Source organism: Biomphalaria glabrata, chromosome 2, assembly GCF_947242115.1.
Source record: "Biomphalaria glabrata chromosome 2, xgBioGlab47.1, whole genome shotgun sequence".
Taxonomy (NCBI): Eukaryota; Metazoa; Mollusca; class Gastropoda; family Planorbidae; genus Biomphalaria; species Biomphalaria glabrata.
In genome coordinates, this window is record NC_074712.1 from 37,593,322 (window position 1) to 37,618,388 (window position 25,067).

Here is a 25,067-nt window from a genome sequence, read left to right on the forward strand (position 1 = left end):
TCTCTGACAGTCACAGAGCAGAAAGGGAAGCACTAGCACTAGCTGCTACCATGCTAGCAAATCATCCAAGTTCCCCTCACAGTCAGATTGTCTTTCTAACAGACGCAAAAACAACCCTCCAAAGCCTGCAAAACTCTGATTCCCCTTATATTAAAAACCTCAGAACAGCACTCACAAAGCTCAACCACAACAGCAAAAAAACTGTCATTCAATGGATACCAGCTCACATACAACTAGCAGGAAATGAGAAGGCTGACACACTCGCCAAGAGTGGGAGAACAAACTCACAAGTAAACTCTGCTCTCTATCCAGAAGAAATGAAGAAATTAATTGTAGATAAAATAAATGAGAAATGGACGAGCTCCCATCCAAATCACAAGAAAGATGATGCTTACTATAAGCTATCCCGACAAGACCAGCGTCTAATCTTTCGACTCAGGACCGGACACAACAGAATGCGACAACACATGTTCCGGAAGCTCAAAATTGGAACCAGTGAAATCTGCCCATGTGGAGTATCACCAGAAAATGCCGACCACGTCCTCCAAAACTGCTCTCTCTACCAAGAGGCCCGTATAAGACATTGGCCCCAAATCACCCCAATAGAAAGAAAACTATATGGAGAGCTCCCTGATTTGGAAACCACTGCGCAGTTCATCTCATGTATTGGTCTAGTCATATGAACACTCCAACATAACAATGAGAACGATGAAGAAGAAGAAGAAAACGTCAAAGAAAAAAAATTCCATTACCTCACAATAGGCTAGTACCGGTACCATAAAAAAAATAAATGTCGTTATTTACACGAGATATTTAACGAGGGTTCATAGACATTGGTGCACTGAGTTCTAATAGAATTTATTTTAAAAGGATCAAAGCCGCATTGTTTATGCGTTTTGTCTGTCAGTCGGTCTGTCCGTCATCTTGATATAAAAAAAACAACTAAAAGTTATTAAAAATTGATTAACCTTTATTTTACGTTTCAAAACATCGCAATAATTTTTAGGTATGAACATAATTGAAAAGTTTATATAATAGATTGTTCCGGATGTTTGTATAAATAGTAAAAGAAAAAGAGAATTTCAGTTAAATGTAATAGCGTTAATTAAATTTTTTGGACGGTCTCGTATAAAAATTAGATGCACTACAGCCATGTGGAGAGATTTTCATACCTTACTTTGGTGTTTGGATTCTGTTTTCCTTAAAAATCGGAACATAATATTAATGATAATTAGATTTTATAATGTTTTAGGTAGAAAGTTAAATGTACTGTAAGAGAGTAGTGAGTTAAAATATTTTTCATAAAAATCCGTAAAAACATTATTTCGTAAATGAGAAGATTATTTGTTAATTAATTAGAAGAGGGAGTTCAAACAATTATTTGGCTTTAGTAGATTTTTAAATAAATTCTGAAATTGCTGGCGACGATTTGTAAGAAACAAAATCTGGAACTTTCTTTATCGATTACAAAACTTCTATGTTATGTTTTAGCAAGAAAAATTAATTTCTAAAAAGTAATTTTCAGTAATCAATTCTAGTAAATTACTTTTTTTAAAGCCCTGAACAACCTATTGTCGATATTTTTAAAATTTGTTTAAAGATGAAAATACGGAACTATTTGATATTGATAACCAAATTATAGTGACGCATTGTCAAATAATATAAGTGTAATATTAGTAAATTATGCGATTTCAAACAATCATTAGGCATAATTCATGTTTTATAAAACAATATCCGGAACATTTTTACACTTAATGAAATATAAGTCAGTATAGAGATTTTGATTTAGCATTAATATGCTATTTACATAAAAAACGGAACAACATATTATTGATAATGTGTTTTTGCAACGTTTAAGCATGGAAATTGAATGTAATATAAATTAGAAGAGCAAACAAACATTTGTTGGGGTTGATTAGTTTTGCACAAAAAAATCCGGAACAATCAATTTTTAGATACTGAAAACTATTGAGATGTTACGGGAGGAACATTAAAGTGTAAACAGATTTTCAATAGCTTTTAGAGTTCTAGTTTTTTTAATCTAACAGACCGACCAACAGACAAAACGCACAAAAATAATCTTCTTTTATTTGGATGGGGGCACTAAACAAAAAATAAATAAAATCTGATTTTTTAAAAAAGTTTAAGGAATTGGTTTAGCACCTGATCATGTAGCGACGTTACGCTACTGCACGAAAATCGCTGCATAAAAAGTCCATTAAAAAAATGTGCATGATATTTACATACAAAATGCATTATTAGCCTTTATAAACAAACAGAAATGTTTTCTTTTAATTTTAGCAGCTAGTTGACCAGAAAAAACATTTTTAACTATTATTTATTTTTGTTGTAAACATTTCGTGTACATTTTAAAAATATATTTGACTTAGTGATACTGAAAATACACAAAAATTGTCCATCTTTGTTAGCATATTGTAACATTGCCTCCCTTACATTTACGTAATTGTTTTAGAATTGGTGTATTTTTATGAAAAAATCGCTTGCATAATTAATTTTATAAATTAAACGGTTTGCTTTTAGAAAACCAAAAGTAGCCGTTGCACCTAAACTTTTCAAGCCGCATTTAATGATGAAATAATATTTTTCATATCTCTTCTAGTTTTCGAGATCTGAGTGTGACAGACGGACATTTTGCACAAACCTAATAGCGGCTTTTTCCCCTTACGGGGGCCGCTAAAAATAGTGGACAAAAATATTTCTTCTTCTGTACGTGAAAAATATGTCTTAACACAAACACTCATGCAAAACATAGATATGCATAATTGCTTTAAAGAAATAATACAATAAACGTATAATGTATTTCGCGCCAAAATGTCCCTTGCTTCGGAAGATTATATAGTGATCTATTGTTTCTATTTCATGTTTGTGTTCACTAAGCCTCAGAAGGCAGCGTAATATAAAGGGGACTAATTCAGCTTATAGCACCACTTCAGTCAAGTACAATTTCTTTCCTTTGTTTGAGATACCAAACAAAGTAATTTATTACCATAATTAATTAACTAATATGTTAATTTTTTAAATTGATTCTTGTGTTGTCAGGTTAAAGAAACAATTGTTCAAAATTTCAGATCCGAGATTGGGTGTTGGAGAAATAACGTGTTCAAACTTTTGGCCAGACAGATACACAGATAGACAGACAGAGTGAGTCTTTGTAAAAGGACTAGTAACTTAAAAAATCCTTTTTTTTTTAATTCCTTCATTATGAATCTGATGACTTCGTAAGAGCAATTACTTTGCATTAATAAATGATGAATGATAAATGAAAAAGAAGTGGACATTTTTTTACACCGCCTAAATGCCCTCCTCCTCTGATAAATATATCCCGCTTTTTAGCATAAAATGGTTCACTTACATTATAAGAAACAATGCTTATTAATTATTATTTTAAATTATATTGGACGTGTATACATACTAAATGCAGTCTTTTTCTTTTAAAACAATAGTAAAGATTTTATTTAAAATATAAGTAACTTGTCTGACAGAAAACACTTAATTTAGTATTAATTTTTTTAAATAACATTATTCTAGAAAAAAAAAACAACGTTTGCATAAATATATTAAAACTATACCAAAAATAACTTCCCTTTTGCATTTCCATTTGCTTTTCTGTTTTTTGAGATCTAAATGGGATGGACAGATGGAGGAACGGACATACGGAGCACACAATACTAAGTGTGACTATTCTCCTTTTGGGGGCCACTAAAAAAAGGAATGACCAATGAGAAAATTTTTGTACAATGCAATGTTTTACACATTAGAGTACAAAAAAAAAATCCATTATTTCCGATGATCTTTGGCAACCCCTGGCACATTGTCATTTGAGTCCCCTCTAGAATATATATATATATACACACACAATCATGTAGTACATGTGCATTCAAGTTCAATTAGACGAAAAAGAAAATGAAACAGAAATTTAATGTAACAAACAACAAAAATGTCATTGTCTTCCCCCTTGTAAAATAAAAGTGAATAAACATCTGGCTTGTCCTATTTGATTTATCTTAGAAATGTTTGGAAATTCCAAAAACAGCAGGAAGCTAGACAAAACATTTTAATCAGACATATTTAAGAAGTAGCTTGGTGGTGTAATAGAATAATTAATTTAATAATGAAACATAAACAAATTAAATAAGAACATTTGTTTTGCTACACAGAATCAATTACATTCCATAAAACATACCAGGCAGTCTATGAAATAGAAATGTGTCTTGGGTACACAAAACTTGTATAGTAGTAGTAGCAGAGAGCACACTGATAGGACTTTCTATACTCTGTTAATGGTATGTTGTATAATAGCTGTTATAATTCAGGAATGTACTAGAACTATAAAAAAAAAAACAATCACTATGTTAGTTACACGCCTTACCTTACCATCACATCACTTGTGCATCAAGAATTGTGAACATAGTTCATTCCTGAACCATGTTAGCAATCTAAATTACTGGTATTCATTTGATTGTTTTGGATGTTGATTCATAATTGAAGATTATTAGGCCCCTAGTACACCTTAACACAAATCTACTGCTGGAGGGCAGCTGATGACAGTCAGGATCACACACCAAACAACCAGGCAGTTTATCAAAACATTTCTTATATGACATAATGGAATCATCTTGTTTTTTTTTTTTTTTTTCACACCAGCAATTATTCACATAAAAAATGACTGAAAATTGAACTTGCATTAGTGTTAGTTCAAGTATGTACTTGTATAATAAAACCCACTTCATGAAAATTCTAGTCAAGTTACTAGCATGTTACATACTAACATGTTTAGTGAAATCTAGTTTGATTCCTCAATGAATGATAGGCACAACTTGAAAGCCTTCCATCCCATGGTTCCTACAAGTCAAAATGAATAAACAAATCACACACACAAAAATGAGCCAATAAATGACCACAGAACTTACATAACTGAATGTCTTCTGGCTTTTTGTCACAGGAGGCTTAATGAAATTAATTTAGGTTTTTAACTTTGACAATGTATCAATCTAGTCACTTCTTAGAAGGGTTTAGTGTTTAAATATTGGGCTGGATTTGTTCACCAAGTGCTATCAGTATTATCATTAAATTAATAAATCATGTGACTCATTTATATGCCTGCATAAGTACTCTCGTGAGAAAAAACAAATGTCTCAAATGCAGCTTAGTACAATTATACTTTTCAGTGATAAGAGTTTTGAAAATTAAAAAATGGCAAGGACCAATGTCAGCTTCTATGCTTTATCCATGTTACAAAAATGGGATTTTAAAAAAAAGGTTTCAGGCGTTCCTTCAGAAACTAAGATAATTATGACCTAACCAAAACCTCCTATATGACAGCAGGGGATGGAAGTAAGCAGGCTTAAAATTCTGGACCATCATGGGGACAATTTAATATCTTCCTAACCTGTGCGAGAGCAGAATTAAAACCTAGGACATTTGATTAAGCAGAAATATAATCTACTGCAAAGCCATTTAAAGATATAATATTGGTAAATCTATTACAACAGCAATAATTATCTTTGACAATAATTTTGTTGTGTTAAAAAAAAATAATTCAGGGGAGATAAATAAGAAGGACCCATTTAGTGTCAACCAAAAGCAAAGTAAAATGAATACAAATATTTGCTTAGTGATTAAAAGTTATAAATAAATTGAGACTATGGGTTTTATTTAATTAATCTTAACACAGTCTGAGAGGAAGAAAAAACAGAAAAAACATTGCATTGTTTGAAGTGGATTTTCAGATTTATATTCAAACCAAAAATAATAAATTGCAAATTTCCATGTGCACAAATGTATAGAGACCAAATATGTATTTGTTAAAGAATAAAAAAAACTCACCTAAACAATCAGCTAGTACTACCACTAAAAAAATCCATAAAACAAGGTCAATAACAAATTTCTATAATTATGTTTTGACTAGTTATTTTAAATGTACACATTGAATACAGTTCTTTAAAAAATCTAAAACTTGTGCTTATTTAAAGAATAAAAGCTTCTTATGTTAATGCTCTTATTTTCTAATCCAACCTAACATTTTTATTTACAAAGTTGTTAATGTCATGAGCTATGACAAAAGCACACACATTTGTCTCAGTCATACAATAAATAAATTAAATAGTTTTTTTTATCATTTAGTAGGACTCATTCATTTAAAACAAAATCATCAGTGCAGAATCGGGTCAATCAAGTTCAATCTAGAAAAAATATGCTGTTCAAGTAGGTACTGCACAACCTTTTTACTTCTTCTGGAAAATGTTAAGAAAAAGATTTGGTTAAAAAAATATTTTATGAATATTGAGCTAACAAGAAATTCCAGCAACTCACTAAAACCCTTCAATGAAATAAAATGTTGCATTCAAATAATTGTGACGCTTAAAATAATGAGGAAGATGATGATAAAAAGATTTCTAGCAAGAAGAAATAAAATAAAGGGACTAAATTGTTCCATGCAGATAATTGAAAAAATTGTTTCACAACATAAACTAAATGTGAAGAGGCTTAGCGTTTACATTTTTTTTAGCTTAAGATATGTGAAATACTTTATTGTTCCCACTTTTGATATACCAGTAAATGTGTGAAGGTATTCATATAAACAAAGACACAATGTTCTTAGAGTAAAGTGAGACAGCAAGAGTGAAGTGAAACAGCAGGGGTAAAGTGAGACAGCAAGAGTGAAGTGAAACAGCAGGGGTAAAGTGAGACAGCAAAGTGAAGTGAGACACAGCAAAAGTGAGACATCAAGAGTGAAGTGAGACACAGCAAGAGTGAAGTGAGACAGCAGGGGTAAAGTGAGGCAGCAAGAGTGAAGTGAGACAAAAAAAATGTGAAATATTTGATGAAAAAAAGTGATTCATTCAATGAACTATTTACCATTAATGTCTATCAAATTAGCTGTTCTCTGGGTTATGATGACATAAAACTCTCTTTGATCTGATTTTTTACCCACGACCCAAACATCAGATGTTGTTTTCACAATGGTCTCACCATCTTCATTCTCTCTGTGGTTAAAAAATTTTTTTTTTACATAATTTAAAAAACAAATTTGAATGAGAAAATCAAGTTTTAGTTCAGAAACTGTTGACTTTATACCAAGACATTATAAAAGTGAAAATTGTGGTTTTTTTTTGTTTGTTTTTTTAAGATCGTCACAGTTTTCTTTGAGGGAAGCTTATAGTTGAAGAATGATCTATGCATGCATAACAGATGCTGTTCAACATCTTTTCATTGTAAATGTTTGCTCAAGAAGGTACTAAGAATAAATTTTGTTTTGTGATTACTGAAAAAAAAAAAAAAAAACTAAAAATCAATAGAGACATTTAAAAAGCAGGGCTTACTTTGTGAGATCTGCATTTATATCTCCAAGAAGTCGCAAGACATCTTTATGAATATTTACCCCTGACCTTTTTTGAAGGTCAATGTGCACTGTTGTCTGTTGAGCTAAGTTCATGTGGTTGAAGTAGACATATTTAAATACAGGCTCTGTAGAACTGAAAGATAAAAAAAATTTTCTTATACACACAAAAATGTCCAGACAAGATGGTGAAAAAAAAAATTATGAAATAAAATGTAAAAAATAAAAGTTAAAAAATTTAAAAATTTGAATATAAGGATTGAAATCCAAGACTCTGAAAATGAAAAATGGAAGATTAACCTGGCACTCTTTTTATTTGGTTCCTCTTTTAAGAGGATTTATACACTATTTCTTTGTTGAAATGCAAAATGTTTATTTTGTGAATTTATGATTTCTTTTTGCTTTTGCAAAAGTCCTTCAAACATATGTAGTTGAACCTTTAGTAAGTCCCATAGTGATAAAGCTATTCTTCTTATTTTCTTCTTATTTCCATAAAACTTTTACAGGTTGGAGTGAAGTAAATGTTTTCTATTCCCATTATACACAGAATGTGTGGCAGAGTGGCAAAAACCACTTGGCTACTTTTCAAAAGGAGCTCAAGTTTGAATCTCAACTTCTGCAGAGTTGTGAGTGCCTAAGGCACTGAAAAAAAAATCAATCACATATAAATCTAACTTTTAAATCGGAATTTTTGTCATTAAAAAAGAAGAAACAAATACTGATAAGTTCTTACTTCAATGCAGCCACTCGTTTATTGTATTGCTCGCTAATATCTGAAGCTAATTTGGTCATCTGAGGGCCCAACATGGAGTCCAGCTTACGACACAAAGGCACAGTTAGTGGACTTCTCACTGACAATAAAAATGATCAACATTTACTTACGACAGAGTTTTTAGTCTAGTTATACATTTTTCTTTAAAAAACTCAACTTAAACAAAATGTCTTTGTGTTTGACTGAATCACATAGTTGTTAACTGTACTCTAAGATAAACTTGAAACTCTAAAATAAATTAATTTGATTTAGCAGAACATCGCATCTCTTATAATCTTATACTATTTACAAATGGTCAGACACATTCTTTTTACTACATACTACACTTTATATGAACCTAATTTGATACAAAACTTTAAAAAAACATATATAAAATAGATTTTCAGTTGGAAAACCAAGTGCTTTCCTGTCTGATCTGATCTCCAAGAACCTAACATAATTGTAGAGCATCTGCATTCAGCTTTTGTTTAATCCAAATATGTGTAATTATCAGAATTGTTGTCTAAATAAAATACATTTTTTAGAAAATGCTAGCTAAATGGTTTTTGGCTGTTACATTGTAAATCTAACAAAATGTGAGCATCTGAAGATTTGTTTAAATCACTAAAAAAATAATGTCTGTGCTTATTTAACCTGGATTAGGAAAATTTATAGTCAACCCATTTAGTTTTAGAAAGTTTTAGATACTAGTAGATTTCAAAGATTCTTAGAGTTTGTAACATCAATGCTCTACTAGATATTTTTCATTTCAAATTTTACGATAAACATTAGTGATAAAGTTTTTCATTATAAACTACTAAATTTTCATATCCTAAGAAGATAGTTAGTCTTAATGGATATTTGGCAAATAAACTACAGTATTGTATAATGTTATAAAAATATACTAATAAAAGATAGCAAAGTTGTAAATGAAATGTGATAATTTAGAATTGGATCTTACAGGAATTTTTGAGTTTCAAAAGCAACCAACAAGTTAATCAATAATTGTAAATTATATATCTTTTTCTTTCAGAATTTAATGTCACTAAACAGTGTAAAGTTTATGTGACATTCTGAGAAGCTGAAAAGTTTTATTTCTGATCATCAAATCAAAGTACATTTTATAAACATGAAAATGATCTCCCAATCTAATTAAAATATGAACAAGAATTTTTTTAAAATTAATGCATTGCAGTATAGTGTAGTCTTGTTATAATGTATTCCTTACCATTGACTAGTAAACATATTGTAGCACTTAAAGCAGTGTAAACTAAAAGATAACATTCTTCATCAATTTCCTCAGTGTTGACATACACCCTGGGCAGTTTTCCCATATTGCGATCATCATTCAGATTAGGAGGTCCTGTCATGAATCTGAAAAAAATTGCAAATAAAGATTACAACTTTTACATCAAAAGAGTAAAATACAATACACATAATTATAAGGAATAAAAAAACACCCACTAACTTTCCATAATGACCAGAAGTAACTGGTGGCCTATTTTGACCACCATGTAACTCTTGCTCCATAAAGGTAGGAAACAGGCTGTGAGTTAAATATTTGTACATTATCCTCATGTCCTCTTGTTCTAGCCCACTCCTAGTAAACAAAAACATAATTGAAGATCAGTGTTGAAATAATGAATAACCCTATTCATGCTACATAATGATAGCATAAAGATTTTTAAAGAGAGATAACAGTGAATAAAATAAGCATTTATTTTCGCAATATTTTTTTGTTTGAAATATTTATCCCATTCAAAATATTGCACTAAACAACCTCCTAATAGTCTAATTAAATAGTCTAATAAAAACAAATCATATTAACATGCAATACATTTATAAACTGTGGAACTTAAACAGTAAAATGGTGTATTAACATCTACCACAATACACTCTTTCAAATATCCTGAAAAGATGGATTACTTATCAAGTTTAGTTTATAAAAAAACTAGCCGAGTATGACCCGCGGACTGCAGGTTTACCTGATTTGTAAAAGAGTTTCGCACTTTAACAGAGACAAATTTAGGCATTTTCTTTTATTATTAGCCATTCCCCCCACCTGGTTGTGGGAGGGGGGACATTAAACATACAGTCTCCGCCATGATCTATGGAACATTTATGCCAAATTTTATCAAGATTGGTAAAACGGTTTTGATTTCTATGAGGAACATACATACATACTTATGCCTTACATTCTGCTTTATATATTAGATAACAATCCAACTTGCTAATATTTCAACATTCCACAACAGCTTGTAAAAAAAACCCAGCAGACTTTAGTCTATGAAAGAACAAGTATGATAAAACAACAACTTACCAGACAAGCTTTTCATTGTATAAGAAAGCTGTGTATTTGACAAAGGGAAATGTTGCCTCCAGACTGTTGATGAAACACTGAATCCGTAGATAAGTATTTTTATCAAGTGGTAAAAAGTGTATTCCATTGAAGACATCTAGTATATCACCTTGAGCAAGTTTCAGAGTCAACAGATACTTTGAGGATAAAAAAAAATTGCAATGTTAAAAAAAAAAAAAGATCAACAGTTTTTTTTAAATAATTTTTTTTAAATGCAAAAAAAAAAGGCAATAAGGACAAGTTGCCTAAGCTAATGCAACAAACCTTCAAATTATTTCATCCAGATGAGATATGATCTAATTTAGACATTATGCTTAAATAATAAATTGGGATCCTATTCCAGTCAGATTCACATGAGCTACAAGTTCTGTACCTGGTATGTGTTCTAAAATTCAAGTTTTTAAAATGTAATTAATGTTGAAAAAGCTTCCGTGTACAATGACACCTAACACCAAGTTACAAGATTATATAGGACGTTTGTAAAATAGAAATATTCAGGAGGGAAAAAGGGAGGGATGAACTTTGATATATATATATTCTTTATATTCAGAGATATAAAATTTTAAAAGTGTTTAGTTTTGCATCCTATTGACAAATACTCCACTAAAAATTCATGTGGTGCTGGGCAGAGTTTATACAAAGCACTTATCACTTTTAACAGCAAGAATGACATTTTCAAGAAAGAGAGGGTTATTATTACTATTTATCAATGTTTGAAGTGTTAAATTCTTCTCAACCAGAAATATTCACAATTGTAAGACCTATTCTATAAGTGATAAATTTATATGAAGTGTTGTTACAAGAGCATTATTTGTTTTCTATAAATTTTGTTGACAATAAGTTTTGAAAGTTTATTTAATAATAAGGCTTGCTTTGAAGTCTGAAGATTAAAGAGGAGTGTGATATTTCATGTCTAGTGGTTACGCAGACCTAATTGTGACTTACATATTTTGCCACAACCAATGCAGACATAATTATTGTTTGCAAGTGGTCGATTTAGATTCCCATTTTTGCCACCTAAGTCTGTCTGTTTTGCAAGTTATTTATATATTAATGTAAATATATGCAGAGCATTTTAATACTTGACTATGTGAGGGACCAAAAAACCAACAGAATACTAATTTGATGGTCTATAGGTGCCCATTTCTCTGAAATACTGCATTAAAAACTTTATTTACTACCCCATAAAACCTTTCATATATTATGCTACCATGAAGGCCACTCATGACTGAAAGCTAATACAATGAGGAAGCACACAGCAAATGGTCAGGGCTGCCTGGTCATGTGGTAAGACCTCTGTACTGTCGTCTCAATAGTCTCAGGTTCCAACTTTGCCTCCCGCTGCCCTGGAGAAGATTTGGGCTTGGGTGTAATTATCTTCAATTCTAAAGAAACATCCAAAAATATGTGAAAAATAAATAACAGAAATAGGAACACAGGACATGTACTGTAACAAGTTTCAGCAAACCTTGTCATAAAAGTGTTCAAGTCTTTGCTTTAATGCCTCAACTTCACCATTAGCACGAGCTAGAATTGTGGTAAATGTTCCATTGAAGAGCTAGAGGAAAAAAAAAGATTCAATGAGCAAAGTAAAACTGTTATGAAAATTATATGCTGTATCGGTTGTCATTCTTATGTTTACATGTGCTTGTAACTCGTCCGTGAGAATGTGTTCACGAAATGTGTGTTGTGTAGTCATTCAGTGTATTAAAGCCATTCTAAGCGGACATGGTTTTCGACTCTGTTATCATTATGTTCATAACAAAAACAATACAAACTAGTATTTCAAAAAAATCATGTGGATCATATGTGTGGATCAGTTATCATAATCAAACTCTATTTGAGTGAAGACTTGAGAAACTTAAATTCTTTTTGTTAAAATTCCTGGATAAAAATTCCTAATGCATGTACAATGCCATACCAATCAAGGGCAAGTGTTTTTCCTGACATGTTGAAATGGCTTTTTTGTTTTTAAATTTTTAGATAAACAATTTTCTTTCTCTATGAATTTGTTTTCTCTATAACAAAGCATGTAATGAACTAAAATATTACATATAAAACAGTATTCTAAGGAAATTTCGACCATAAAATCTTGTAGCATCTGGTTTACTTTTATTTGTATAAATACCAGTGACATTATGATTATTGATTGTCTTGAGAGTCCAGACTGTGTCTCTTGAGATTCAATGGCTTCAATGTACACAATTTTATTACACCTGTTTTTCAGAGGTCTCTAAACCTTCACCACTTAAAGTGAGGGAAATTAGAGGATGAGGTCAAAGGCCAAGCACTCCGGGAGACTTATCTCATTTTTCTTGTTTATCACCACTGCACCCAAAGGAAAAATGTCTCCTTAAAGGAAAGGTGTAGTGGAATGTGATACGTCTGATGAGGCTATCTTACATTTCTGCCAAATGCAATGGACTTGGTTCTATATGGCACCCTTTCCCAATGTCCCATTTTGTTAGCGGCCCCCGAAAGGGGAAAAGACGCCATTAGTTTTGTGTGGCCTGTCTGTCTGTCCCGTTTAGATCTCGTAAACTAGAAAAGATAGTGAAAATCCGGCATCATAATATTTTAGACCATTTAAAGTTCTGATGCAACGGCTAAATTTTTCTTTTCTGAAATCTAATTTTTTAAATCACTTAGGCAAGCAGTTTTTTCATAAAAATACACCACTTTTACAACTATTCATTATTAATAGTAAAAAACACTTGAAGCTCTTTATTAGGGGAGACTATCAATTTCCATATTTTTGTAACACATATATTTGTATTGTCAAGCTATGTAAGTTCTGTAATACTATGTACTATATTTACACACAAAAAAATGTTTACTATTTTTTTAAAGAGAAAAAATCTATTTAGTACGCATATAAGTCAGACATAATTTAAAACAACAATTAATAAGTAGTTTTTCATATTATCGCGTGAACTACAGCACCATAAGGCTACTATAGAACACCTAACCTAAAGGAAAAAAATTTTTTTTTTAATTTTTTTTAGGAAAATGTTTTATTCTTGAGGAATAAGAGATTGGCCCTTTACAAAACAATTAGATCAATTAGATATTCATTATAAGACATCAGTTAGGCCAGGTTCACATCTAACTTCACATTCACTTTCACAAATCCTTTGGTCTGCTGGACTGCTGGGGCACCACACAAGATCTGTTAATTTTTTTTCTCCATTATTTTCTGCCCTAGCTCATTAATACATCGATAAGTTATCTCAATCATAGTCTGCCATAGGCCCTTAAGCTTGGCAAGTACACTACTTTTTGCCAAGGTGTCCTGCCTAGTATAAATTGCTCCACAAACTTTTGTTTATAAAAAAAATGCCATTATAAAATTGTTTAATTTTTCTAAGCAAATATTATTAGTGTTAAAAAAAATTAACATAACATGAAATCAAATGACTCCCACCTTAAACATTTTATAAGCTTGTCTTAGAATGGCTTCATACACTGAGTCCTGAACATGATCATCTCTGTACTCTGTAAAAGGCTGTCCATCTTTTATTTTTTCTTTGAATGGGATGGCAACAGTCTAAAAGACAAGAAATGAAATAGTTGAATTTTAAAATAAAAAAATAATGTCTAGAACTAGTTGACATTGGTTATTTTGAACTGTAAAGTGGAGCAGAAATTGTATAATATGTATTAAAAGTAATAAGTAGCACATTTAATAAAACCCCAGATTAGTGTTTTCACAAAGGGCAGATCTAGTTATACCCCATTACTATTGTTATTTTCCAGTTTCTAAAGCATCATATTACCACCTATGCAGCAACATTAAAAATGGTTAACAGCCCTACCATGATATGATAAAAACATATTTTAAAATATTCAAGTTTTTCAACTTCCTTACCATAACAATCCAAAAACATTGTTCTGGTTCATAGAAAACTTGCCTTGTCTTTTGGGTATGAAGACTCTGACAGGGTTTATCTGAAAAAGTTCTGGTTAACAAAAGATAAAAAAAAATAATAACTCTCCATGGAAAGAACAAGAACTGGTATAAATTAGTGCATATTGCCACATTTTTTTAACAAATTTTTAATAGATAGAAAATGATAAAATATTTATGATAAAATTAGATTAAAAGTTGTGTGCAATAATACAAAGAATGCCACTTACTGCTAAATCATTGTTACTGTTAACAATAAACCTTATTTTTAACTAACAAAAATTACTATCTTTCATGGAACTCTTTCTACATTAATTAGAATTTTTTGTTAAAATAGGCATACACATTTTTATTAATCCAATTATTATTATTATTATTAATGAATACTTACTCAGAAAACTTGATAATTGCTTCACTTAATCCTACTCTCTTGATCTTTGTATCCACATCAACTTCTCCTGGGTAGTAAAATAATATTTTTTTCTCTTCCTGAAATTAATTTCAATACAGAAAATTTTTAGGTGAAAAAGGAAAAATACAAATTTAAAATTTGGTATCTCATAATTAGGTGATTTTAGCACTACTAATAAAGTGAAAACTATATTTGCTGTTTACACTATAACAGAAACTATTATGTTGAATGTATTTTGTGTCTGATAATAAGAATTGAAGTTTCTCTCTGTTTTGTAAAATAATGTTCAGATTTTCTTAGGAGAACACTATAGATCTAGATCTATTATAAACTATTTCCAAGACTGCCAAACATTAGCCTAGTGACCTAGATTATTTAATAAGTCTATAATCTTAACAGTTATTAAACCCCCTAGAATCTAGACTAGATGTAGATCTTATTGTCTAGTAGAAAATCTCAGATATATTACATATGGATCAGTATTTTATTTTAAAATACTATTATAACTTTATCCTGTGCTGACGCTTATGGTGCATAATATGAGAAGGAAGAAGTACTGTTGAGATCCAACTGAAGTGATCTGCATGCGATATGAGTCTGAGCTGTCTGGAGCTAAGAGCCGTCCTTCATGCTATTGGATAATGGACCTCAATCACCAATCGTAAACAAACAACATTTAGCCACGTGGTGCTCTATCTCTTCTATATAATTTACAATCTCATGTTTAATTCATGATGGTTGTCACGTGACAGTTTGTTTCGTTGTTTTCTCAATAAGATCACGTGACTAAATGTTGTTTGTTTACGATTGGTGAATGAGGTCCATTGGAGTGAGGACCTGGAGTGACACTGGGAAATGTGTCAGTGGTCTGTATTGAGGTTTGGGTAGGAAAGGACTGAAGGAACTAAAGTTGAGACTCCATTTCTGTGTGCTTTATTCACATCTTCTTTAATTCATTTCCTTTTCATTGAGTGCTTGCCTTTGCCTTAAATTTATAACAATAGATATTCCTATACACTAGATCTAGATTATTCTAGATCTAGTACATACACAGATTATCTACTACTAACTAGAAACTTCTAGATCTTAGATATAGATCTAGACAGACTAGATTCTAGTATTTCTAGATCTATAATCTAGTCTAGTCTAGAAATCTAGATCTACTCATCTCAACTAATCTAGACTCTATCTATCTATCTATCTATCTATCTATCTATCTATCTATCTATCTATCTATCTATCTATCTATCTGTCTGTCTGTCTGTCTGTCTGTCTGTCTGCCTGCCTGCCTGCCTGCCTATCTATCTATCTATCTATCTATCTATCTATCTATCTATCTATATATATATATATATATATATATATATATATATATATATATATCTATAAATCTATATATCTATATATATATATATATATATATATATATATATATATATATATATATATACACTAATAATATAGTATCTAGTCAATAATATAATATAGAGTCATGACTCTAGAGTAATCAAGACTATCACACCATGACTATCCCATTATGACTATGTGACTATGACGTCTATGTACTCAAGTCTAACTCAAGTCTTATATACAGAAGTCTTGTCTCTAGAATCTAGATTCATACTAGAATGACTAGATGTAAATTATGACTAAGACTCCATCACACTTATTCTTATTCGGTATGTATACCTCTTTTTATTCTATCTAGAGCTACTAATATACTATAGTCTAGATCAGGGCTATATAGAATCTAGATTGCTGATTACCTCTCCTTCTCTTGGTCCATATTCCGAATTAAAAACAAAGAAATTCAAAAGGGATATATCTTCGGACATCTTGAATCTTTATCGTCGATCTTGTTGTTACAGTTGAGTTTGTTACAGTTTGTACAATAACAATAACAATCACAATGTCAATACTAGACTCTAGAGTCTAGATCTAGTTAGTCTAGCACAAGACAAGTAGATCTACATTGATAAATACTCAGAATTAGAATATATTATATAGTCTAGACTCTATTATCATTTATAAAATATAAATTTTATATATTCGTAACAATTGAATAGCAATATAGTGAATATAGACGAATAGTGAAATTAAATATCTTATCTTATCTTATATAATACAGACGTTACTTCAAAAAAGAAGATGATTACGTCCTACGCGTCATGCATTTAGTCATGCAGATTAACCAATGACTTAAATTCAGCCAAGTCACTGGTTTTCCTGGCTAGCTCAGGCAACCCATTCCATGCTCTAATAGCACTAGGGAAGAATGAGTGTTTGTACAAATTTGTCCTAGCATATGGGATGAGGAATGTGCCTTTATCTTTGTGTCTTTCAGAGTATTTTATTAAACTTTGTTTTTGTATTTGAAGATTATGGTTCAGTGTTTTATGTATGATTGCTACTTTACTTTTGAGCCTTCTGTCCTGAAGGCTTTCTAAATTTAGTGATTTTACTAAAGGTGTTACTCTAGTCAAATGTGAATATTCGTTTGTTATGAATCTCACTGCTCTATTTTGTGTCTGTTCCAGTTTTTTAATGTTTTCTTGAGTTGAGGGGTCCCAAATGGAGGATGCATATTCTATTATTGGCCTAACCAAGGTTAAATAACATTTTAGTTTTATGTTCTTATTTGATTTATAGAAATTTCTTTTAATAAATCCTAATGCTTTGTTTGATTTTTTTGTAGTTTCATCAATATGTGGATTCCATGACAGTTTTTCATTTATTATAACACCTAGGTATTTTGCGTTTTTAGTCTGTGTTACTGGTTTGCCATGAATAAGATAAGTGGAATTAATTTGTTTTAGTTTTTTTGTTACTCTTAACAACTGACATTTTTCTGGGTGGAAAGACATGCTCCAATTTGATTCCCATTTCTGTAATTCATCTAATTCTCTTTGTAAAATATCTGTGTCCTGTGTTGTTTTTATTGTTCTATATATTATGCAATCGTCTGCAAATAATCTGACTTTTGTTCCTGAAGTAATGCAATTTGGTAAATCATTTATGTAAATTAAAAATAGTAGTGGACCCAATACTGTTCCTTGTGGTACACCTGAGTTTACTGTTATCGGTGTTGATTTAGAGCCATTTATTATTACAGTTTGTTCTCTCCCTATCAGAAAATCTTTAATCCACTGATGCAGTGAACCATTAATGCCGAAATATTTGAATTTTTAAGCAAACTATGGTGGTGTACTTTGTCAAAAGCCTTAGAAAAATCTAGTAAGATAGCATCTATTTGTTCACTATTATCTAAACCTTTTGAAAAATCATCAATTAGTCCTATTAGTTGTGTTTCACATGATCTATATTTCCTAAAGCCATGTTGGTATGGTGTGAGGACATTATGTTTGTCTAAGTGGTTTATGATGTTGCTACAAACTATGTGTTCTAGGATTTTACATGTGATGCTGGTAAGTGATACTGGTCTGTAGTTTCCTGGGTCAGATTTTTCTCCTTTTTTAAATAGGGGGGTGACATTAGCTTCTTTCCAGTCCTTTGGTACTCTGCCCTGGTTAAGTGAGGCCTGAAAGAGTATTTTAAACACTGGGGCTAGCTCATTGCTTAGTTCTTTGAGTAATCTAGCTGGAATACCATCAGGTCCAGAAGCTTTATTTGGTTTGGTGTTGGCTAATAGTTTTTTGAATTCCATTTTCTTGTACTACTATATCTTCTATTGTCTACTTGGTTCAAATTCAGTAATATGTCTTTGTCTCCTGGGGCTGAGAATGCTGATGCAAAGTATTTGTTTAGGATGTTTGCTTTAGTTTCATTATCATTATGTATTATGTTATGTTCATCTTTTAATGGCGCTATGCCTGTTGTTTCCATTTTCTTAGACTTAATGTATGACCATAGGTTTTTGTTGTTATCTTTAGATATTACATTGTTTATGTATTCACTCTGCAGCTGTCTGCTTACTTTTTGGGTTAAGTGTTTAATTTTTAAATACTTTTTGTAAACTCTTTCTGCATTAGTTTCTTTAAATTTTTTATATAGGTTTAACTTCTGTTTACAAAGCTTCTTTAGTCTATTATTAAACCAGCATTTATTTATTTTGTTTGATGTGTATTTAGTTGGTATATGATTTTCTATAATGCTTTTAAGATGGTTTTTAATGAAATTCCAGAGTTCATCGACTGGTTGGTTAATGTCTTTTTCTAATAAGAATGTTTGTTGAAAGTTTAGTGCAGCTTGGTGTAGTTGTGTCAGGTTACATTTATTCCAGAGTAAGATTTTTCTTTTGGGTTTTGTATTGGCTACTGCTTTTATCTGACTGTGTATTTTTATGATCTCATGGTCTGATAGACCAGGGATAATTTCATAATCAACTACTAATCCAGGTCTGTTGGTTAAGAAGAGATCTAATGTGTTGTTTAATCTAGTTGGCTTTTTAATGATTTGATCTAAACTTAGGTTGTGTAAAGTTTCTATGAAAAGCTCATTTATGTCCTTAAGGTTTTGGTGTTTATCTATGGTTAGTGTTTTCCAATTTATATCAGGTCTAGATCTAGACTCTAGATACAATACTGTAACAATACTTATAGTGCTAGTGACAGTATAAGTATAAGTTATACTAGATCTAGATCTATATATAGAAGAAATTAAGTCATTAACTATGATTAACTTTAACTCATTAAAAAATTAAGTTTATAAATCCGTGATATCAGTTAATTCACTGTAGTAATTAGTGTAATTTGTATATAGATCTATAATAATAATAATTATATAATATAATATATCATTATAAGTTATATGATTATCAGATTATCATTATAATATCATTAGATCTAGATCTATAATCTATATCTTATAAGTTATTCATCTGAATTACAAATTAATTGAAATTACACTAATTACAATTACAGTTAAACTGATATCGCCATCGCCGCATCGGATTTATATAAACTTAATGACTAAACTAGATCTAGATCTAGTTAAAGTACTTAAAGTTAAAGTTAAAGCTAATGATACCATTTTGATTTAACTTAATTTAAGATATAGATCTATTAAAGTTGTGTCACGGTCTAGATAATTTACATCTAATCTAGAATTTAGATCTAGAGATCTAGACTAGATTTATATATAGAGAGATCTAGACTCTAGATCTAGATCGTTGTCATCTCACTGTTTATTTACGACTTTTTATGAGCAGCCCTTTTAGAAAAGGGATGTAACTAAAATAAAACTAACAGCTGAAAAAGCTGGAGTTGTCTTTTCACAGTATAGTAGGCCTATAGACCGTAAAAATAAAAACTTATAGATTTGTTTAAAAATCATCTTATCTTATAAATTACAGACGTTCCTTCTTAATAGAATATAATTACGTCATATTCGTATATAAATCTATGTGTCAATCTAATCTTGCATGTTAGCAAACTTGAATACTTCTAAGTCATTGATTGTAGGCCTGCCGGCTGATTCAGATAGCCTAAACTGCACTGGAAGAATCTAAGGGACGCTTAATTACCTTAATACAGCACAATTTTCGGAATCAAAGACGTTGCCTTTATTAACAATAATAATAATAATAATAATAATGATAAGTTAATGATAAGGCAAGGCAGCCAACACCAACATTGCATTGAAGGCATCGAAGAACTGAACTCTGCCTCTCTTTATAAACATCTTGGAATAAACCAGAATGCCACGATAAACCAGACAAATTACAACAGGGACTTTCTTGGTAAATACAAGCAGAGGGTAAATAAAACTCGAAACACGGAACTGTCTAGCAGTAACCTCATCACTGCAATAAATAGCTGGGCCGTCCCAGTGCTCCTCCACAGAGTCACTATAAGCTATATCATCAAATGGACAGACACCGACCCACTAGCGGATCCAGAACTTTGGAGTGGGGGGGGGGGGGGCAATTTTTTTCCAAACCCTAACCCTAACGCCGAGCAGGGCCGGTCCTAGCTGTTGCGGGGCCATATGCGAAACAGGTTGCGCGGGGCCTAGTCTGGGTAGGGATAAGGATAATAAGTGAAGTTAAAGGTTTTTAAAAGAAAATAAATTCGTCTTTGCATTTTATTCATTCTTTACTTACTTACGAGCCTTGCGTGAAGCGAAGTCATACAATATATCATCAAAATTCTGTTTCCTACATAGATCACACTCAATAGCAAGAATTGCCAACTTGTTCTATCTATCCTCGCGAATTGTTGACCTCAAGTAATTCTTGATTAGTTTGAGGCGCGAGAAGCTTCTTTCACCAGATGCCACAGTTACGGGTATTGTTAAAAAAATTCTGAGTGCAACAAAGTAGTTTGGGAAAGCAGTGTACATTTCATTAGTTGACAGATAAGCTAAAATTTCTACCGGGGGTTTTGTTGATATTTGGTAGAATATGCCTTAAAGATTCCATTTCAACTATTAATTCTCGCCCACATATATCTGCCGACTGGTCTGTTGATGACGCTTGCTTGATGATCCCTGCAAACTTTCTAATGTCCTCAAGCTGAAGGTTCTTGAAGCTAGCAAGAAACCCTAATAAATTGTGGTTTGATTTTAGTTGTTCAAATCTAGGCTGCAAGGATTGAATTGCAATGTCCACAATTCTGTTGAAGCAATTTATCCTGTAGTCATCTTCAGCATTTCCAGGTGTGAAATTTTCCACAGATTTATCATATTGCCTTTTCCGTTGACGTTTGGCTGGAAAGATTGCAACAACTTCCATGTTTTCAGCCAATTCCTTTGCTGTCACAAGAATCTGAACAAACCCATCAACTCTCAGTTTTCTTTAGCCTTAACGTTTTCGTATATTTTGCATCATTATGTAATTACACATATATTATAATTAGCGCGGGGCCTATGAAAGCGCGGGGCCCACTGCGACCGCATAGGCTGCAGTGGCTTAAGACCGGCCCTGACGCCGAGTAAACCCTAACCCTATGCATAAACGTGCGTACAGCATATATATATATAGGCCTATATGAGAATAAAATAGAGCAGTGTTTCTCAACCTTCAGCGAAAAAATAAAAAAGTCATGTTGAGGCCTTTCTCTTGCAAGCTTGGGGGTCTGGGGGATTTCCCCAGTGGGGTTCGGGGAAGCCCCGACGCAAAAAGCGTTTTCTTGCATTTTTCACTGCAGAAACGCATCCTTCTGACATCTACAGCTCATTATTTATCAGTGGGGTTCGGGGCGAAGCCCCGACGCAAAAAAGCATTTTCTTGCATTCTTCACTGCAAAAACACATTCTCCCTACATCTACAGCTCATTATTTATTAATGGGGTTTGGGGCAAAGCCCCGACGCAAAAAGCGTTTTTTTGCATTCTTCACTGCAGAAACGCATTCTCCTGACATTTATAGCTCATTATTCATCAGTGGGGTTCGGGTCGAAGCCCAATCACGAAAAGGCGTTTTCTTGCATTCTTCACTGTAGAAACGCATTCTCCTGACCTAAAACTCATTATTCATCCTATTATAAATGACCTTTTGAATAATATTGAAAAACATTCTAATATAAATTTTTACACCCTTAATACATTGCAAATAAAACCGATTTGTTCCTTGAAAAGATAAGATACCCCACATCTTTAGATTAAGGCTTTGAGGATCGCCGCCGAAAAAAAATTATTCGATAAATAATATTCAATAAAATACAAGCATAAATTGTGAGTTATAGTCCAAAACTTATTTAACTAGAAAAATATCAGATTGAGTTAAGGTTGGAAAAAGGCGACTAGGAACAAAATTATTTGGGTTTAGAACTCATCTCAATCGTGACACTTATACTGAAAAATTTCGTTTGAATTAAAACTTTTCCAAAGCAAAGTCTTTCTTAAAATAATTATAATAAATTCATGTGAAATTACATAAACTCTGTCTGGAAAGGGGAGGGGGCGATAGAGTGAAAATGATTAATCCTCACTCCTTTTTATAATTTCTGCTAATGATTGCATTTGGCATTAAAGAATAGGGTTGGGGCGACTCGATATAAGAATTTAATTTTATAGCATGTATAAATTATATTAGTGACAGATTTTTTTTTATTTTGTAATTTCTTAACTATAATACAAAAAGAAAAAGTATTGGTTTGTCACATGGGGGGAAGGTGATTGCATGTATCGCCCCTCCCACCTGGTACAACCTTTTTTCATTTTATATTTACTAATTAAAAAATTTGAGTTTAGAGTGTGGTGCAACATAATATACAATGGGTTCACCTAGTTTATATTATATACATATTCAACTAATTTTGTTCACATACAATGATTTCTCCATAAAAATAGGACCGCCCCCCCCCCACTCAGAGGGCTAGAGTGGGGAGGGCAGTACATGCAATCGCCGCCCCCCCCCCCCCACCGAATCGGCAAAAATACCTGAAGGAGAGCGACATAATATAAAATGTATATATTAATTCAACTTATTTTGTTCACAAACTATGATTTTTCATAATATAAAATTTATATATTAATTCGGTAATATTGTTGTTGTAATGAAAAATACGCCATTTTGTTTACTACGTTCTTAAGAGGATGTAACTCTCCATCCCAGAAGTTTAAAAAACAATAAACTAAGAGCAAGTATCACTGAACTATATATTATTTTGATGGAATTTAGTATGATCAAAATTTAGATTTAGTGCTAGCTTTAGGGTTAGGGTTAGAATTAGGTTTAGGGTTAGGTTTAGAATTAGGGTTAGGTTTAGAATTAGGTTTAGGGCTAGGATTAAGTTTAGAATTAGGGTTAGGGTTAGAATTAGGGTTAGGTTTAGGATTAGGATTATTAGGTTTAGAATTAGGGTTAGGGTTAGAATTAGGTTTAGGGTTAGGTTTAGTGCTAGGTTTAAGATTAGGTTTAGAATTAGGGTTAGGTTTACTGCTAGGTTTAGGATTAGGGGTTAGGTTTAGGTTTAGAATTAGGGTTAGTTTTAGGATTAGGGTTAGGTTTAGAATAGGTTTAGTGAAACCTAACCCTAACCTTAAATCTAACCCTAAACCTAGCACTAACCCTAAACCTAACCCTAAACCTAGCACTAACCCTAAACCTAAATACTAAACCTAACTCTAAACCTAGCACTAACCCTATCCCTAAACCTAAATACTAAACCTAACCCTAAACTTAATTCCCTAAACCTAGTACTAAACCTAAACACTAACCCTAAACCTAATTCTAAACCTAACCCTAATTCTATACCTAATTCTTATTCTAAACCTAACCCTAAACCTAGCAGTAAACCTTTTATTTTGATCCTACTAAACCTAATCCTAAACTATAATATAGCGCTCCAAACGATATATAGTTCAGTGACATTTTTTTCTTTACTTCCTCTCCAGAACATCATAACAATATGGCGTTGCCTCTATTACAGCAATAATAAGGAACCGTAAAAACTAAATATTTTTTTTTCGGCTTAATATTAATTTGCGATGGTACAGCTTTGGAGTGTAGGTTTATGAGCCTATGGTCTACGGTAGGACCACAGAAAGAACCGGATCAGGCGTGGGCGGCATAATATCGCCTATTACCATTAATTCAACTAATTTTGTTCACAAACTATGATTTCTCCGAAAAGTAGGACCGCCCCCCCCCCCACTCAAAGGTTTTAGGTGGGAAGGGTAGTAGAGGTATTCGATCCCCACCCCATCGGCCAAGAGGGGAACGACATAATATAAAGATCGGTTAAAATACCAATAACAAGTTTTAATCATATAGATATTCAATTGATTCTGTTAGCAAGCTGTGATTTCTACATATAAATTGGACCGCCCCTCCCCCACTCGAAAGTTTATTGGGGGGGGGGGCGGAATTGATGCCATCGCCCCCTCCCGACCCCACCATGTTGACCAACATACTAGAGGGGGGGGGGGCGAAATAATCTAAAAATAGGTTTAAATATAAATAATTTGTATATATTATTAAAATAAGTAATAAATTCGTATACAAATTGTGTGAATTCTATACTAAAATTCGTCCGCGTGTGTGTGTGTGTGGGGGGCGATCGCCCCTACCGCCCCCCCCTGGATCCGCCAGTGCACCGACCTACATGACATTGACAGACTCACGAGGAAATTATTAAACAAATTTCGATATTTACATCCCAAGTCCTCCACCATAAGGCTATACCTGCCCCGGAAGGATGGAGGCCGTGGATTGCAGAACATCTTCAAACTGTGTAAGACGCAAGTTTCCAAAATACGATCAAAACTGCATGCCTCCAGCAATGAACTAGTTTCCTTCCTACGCAAATACGACTATGATGCGACCCCTCTGAACCTAAACAATGTTGATGTTAATGTCGGTTTGGACGACGTAGGG

General features: G+C 32.2%; 1 protein-coding gene across 5 annotated transcripts; it reads right to left on the reverse strand.

Annotated features, from left to right (window-relative positions):
- Positions 1-3,920: 3,920 nt before the first annotated feature.
- On the reverse strand, positions 3,921-23,433 carry LOC106069913 (vacuolar fusion protein CCZ1 homolog). 5 transcript variants are annotated; one of them, XM_056020359.1, is made up of 13 exons: positions 23,129-23,433; positions 16,556-16,756; positions 14,769-14,866; positions 14,339-14,429; positions 13,895-14,017; positions 11,939-12,028; positions 10,432-10,607; positions 9,580-9,711; positions 9,340-9,485; positions 8,094-8,211; positions 7,344-7,496; positions 6,880-7,007; positions 3,921-6,254 (listed from the first exon to the last, which is right to left on the reverse strand). In XM_056020359.1, the coding sequence occupies exons 2-13, from the start codon at positions 16,622-16,624 to the stop codon at positions 6,199-6,201; spliced, it is 1,380 nt and encodes a 459-aa protein (XP_055876334.1). In that variant the 5' UTR covers positions 16,625-16,756; positions 23,129-23,433; the 3' UTR covers positions 3,921-6,198. The 5 variants fall into 5 exon arrangements, with proteins under 5 accessions (XP_055876334.1, XP_055876336.1, XP_055876335.1 ...); XM_056020361.1 differs by lacking the exon at positions 23,129-23,433 and adding an exon at positions 19,930-19,983; XM_056020360.1 differs by lacking the exon at positions 23,129-23,433 and adding an exon at positions 19,842-19,966.
- Between the last annotated feature and the right edge of the window lie 1,634 nt (positions 23,434-25,067).

Coding starts and splice junctions, on each gene's coding strand:
- LOC106069913 (XM_056020359.1), bottom strand. CDS start 16,624: ATGTCCGAAGATATATCCCTTTTGAATTTCTTTGTTTTTAATTCGGAA. Junction 14,867..16,555: donor ATGGACCAAGAGAAGGAGAG/GTAATCAGCAAT, acceptor AATTAATTTCAG/GAAGAGAAAAAAATATTATT. Junction 8,212..9,339: donor AATATGTTTACTAGTCAATG/GTAAGGAATACA, acceptor TTTTATTGTCAG/TGAGAAGTCCACTAACTGTG.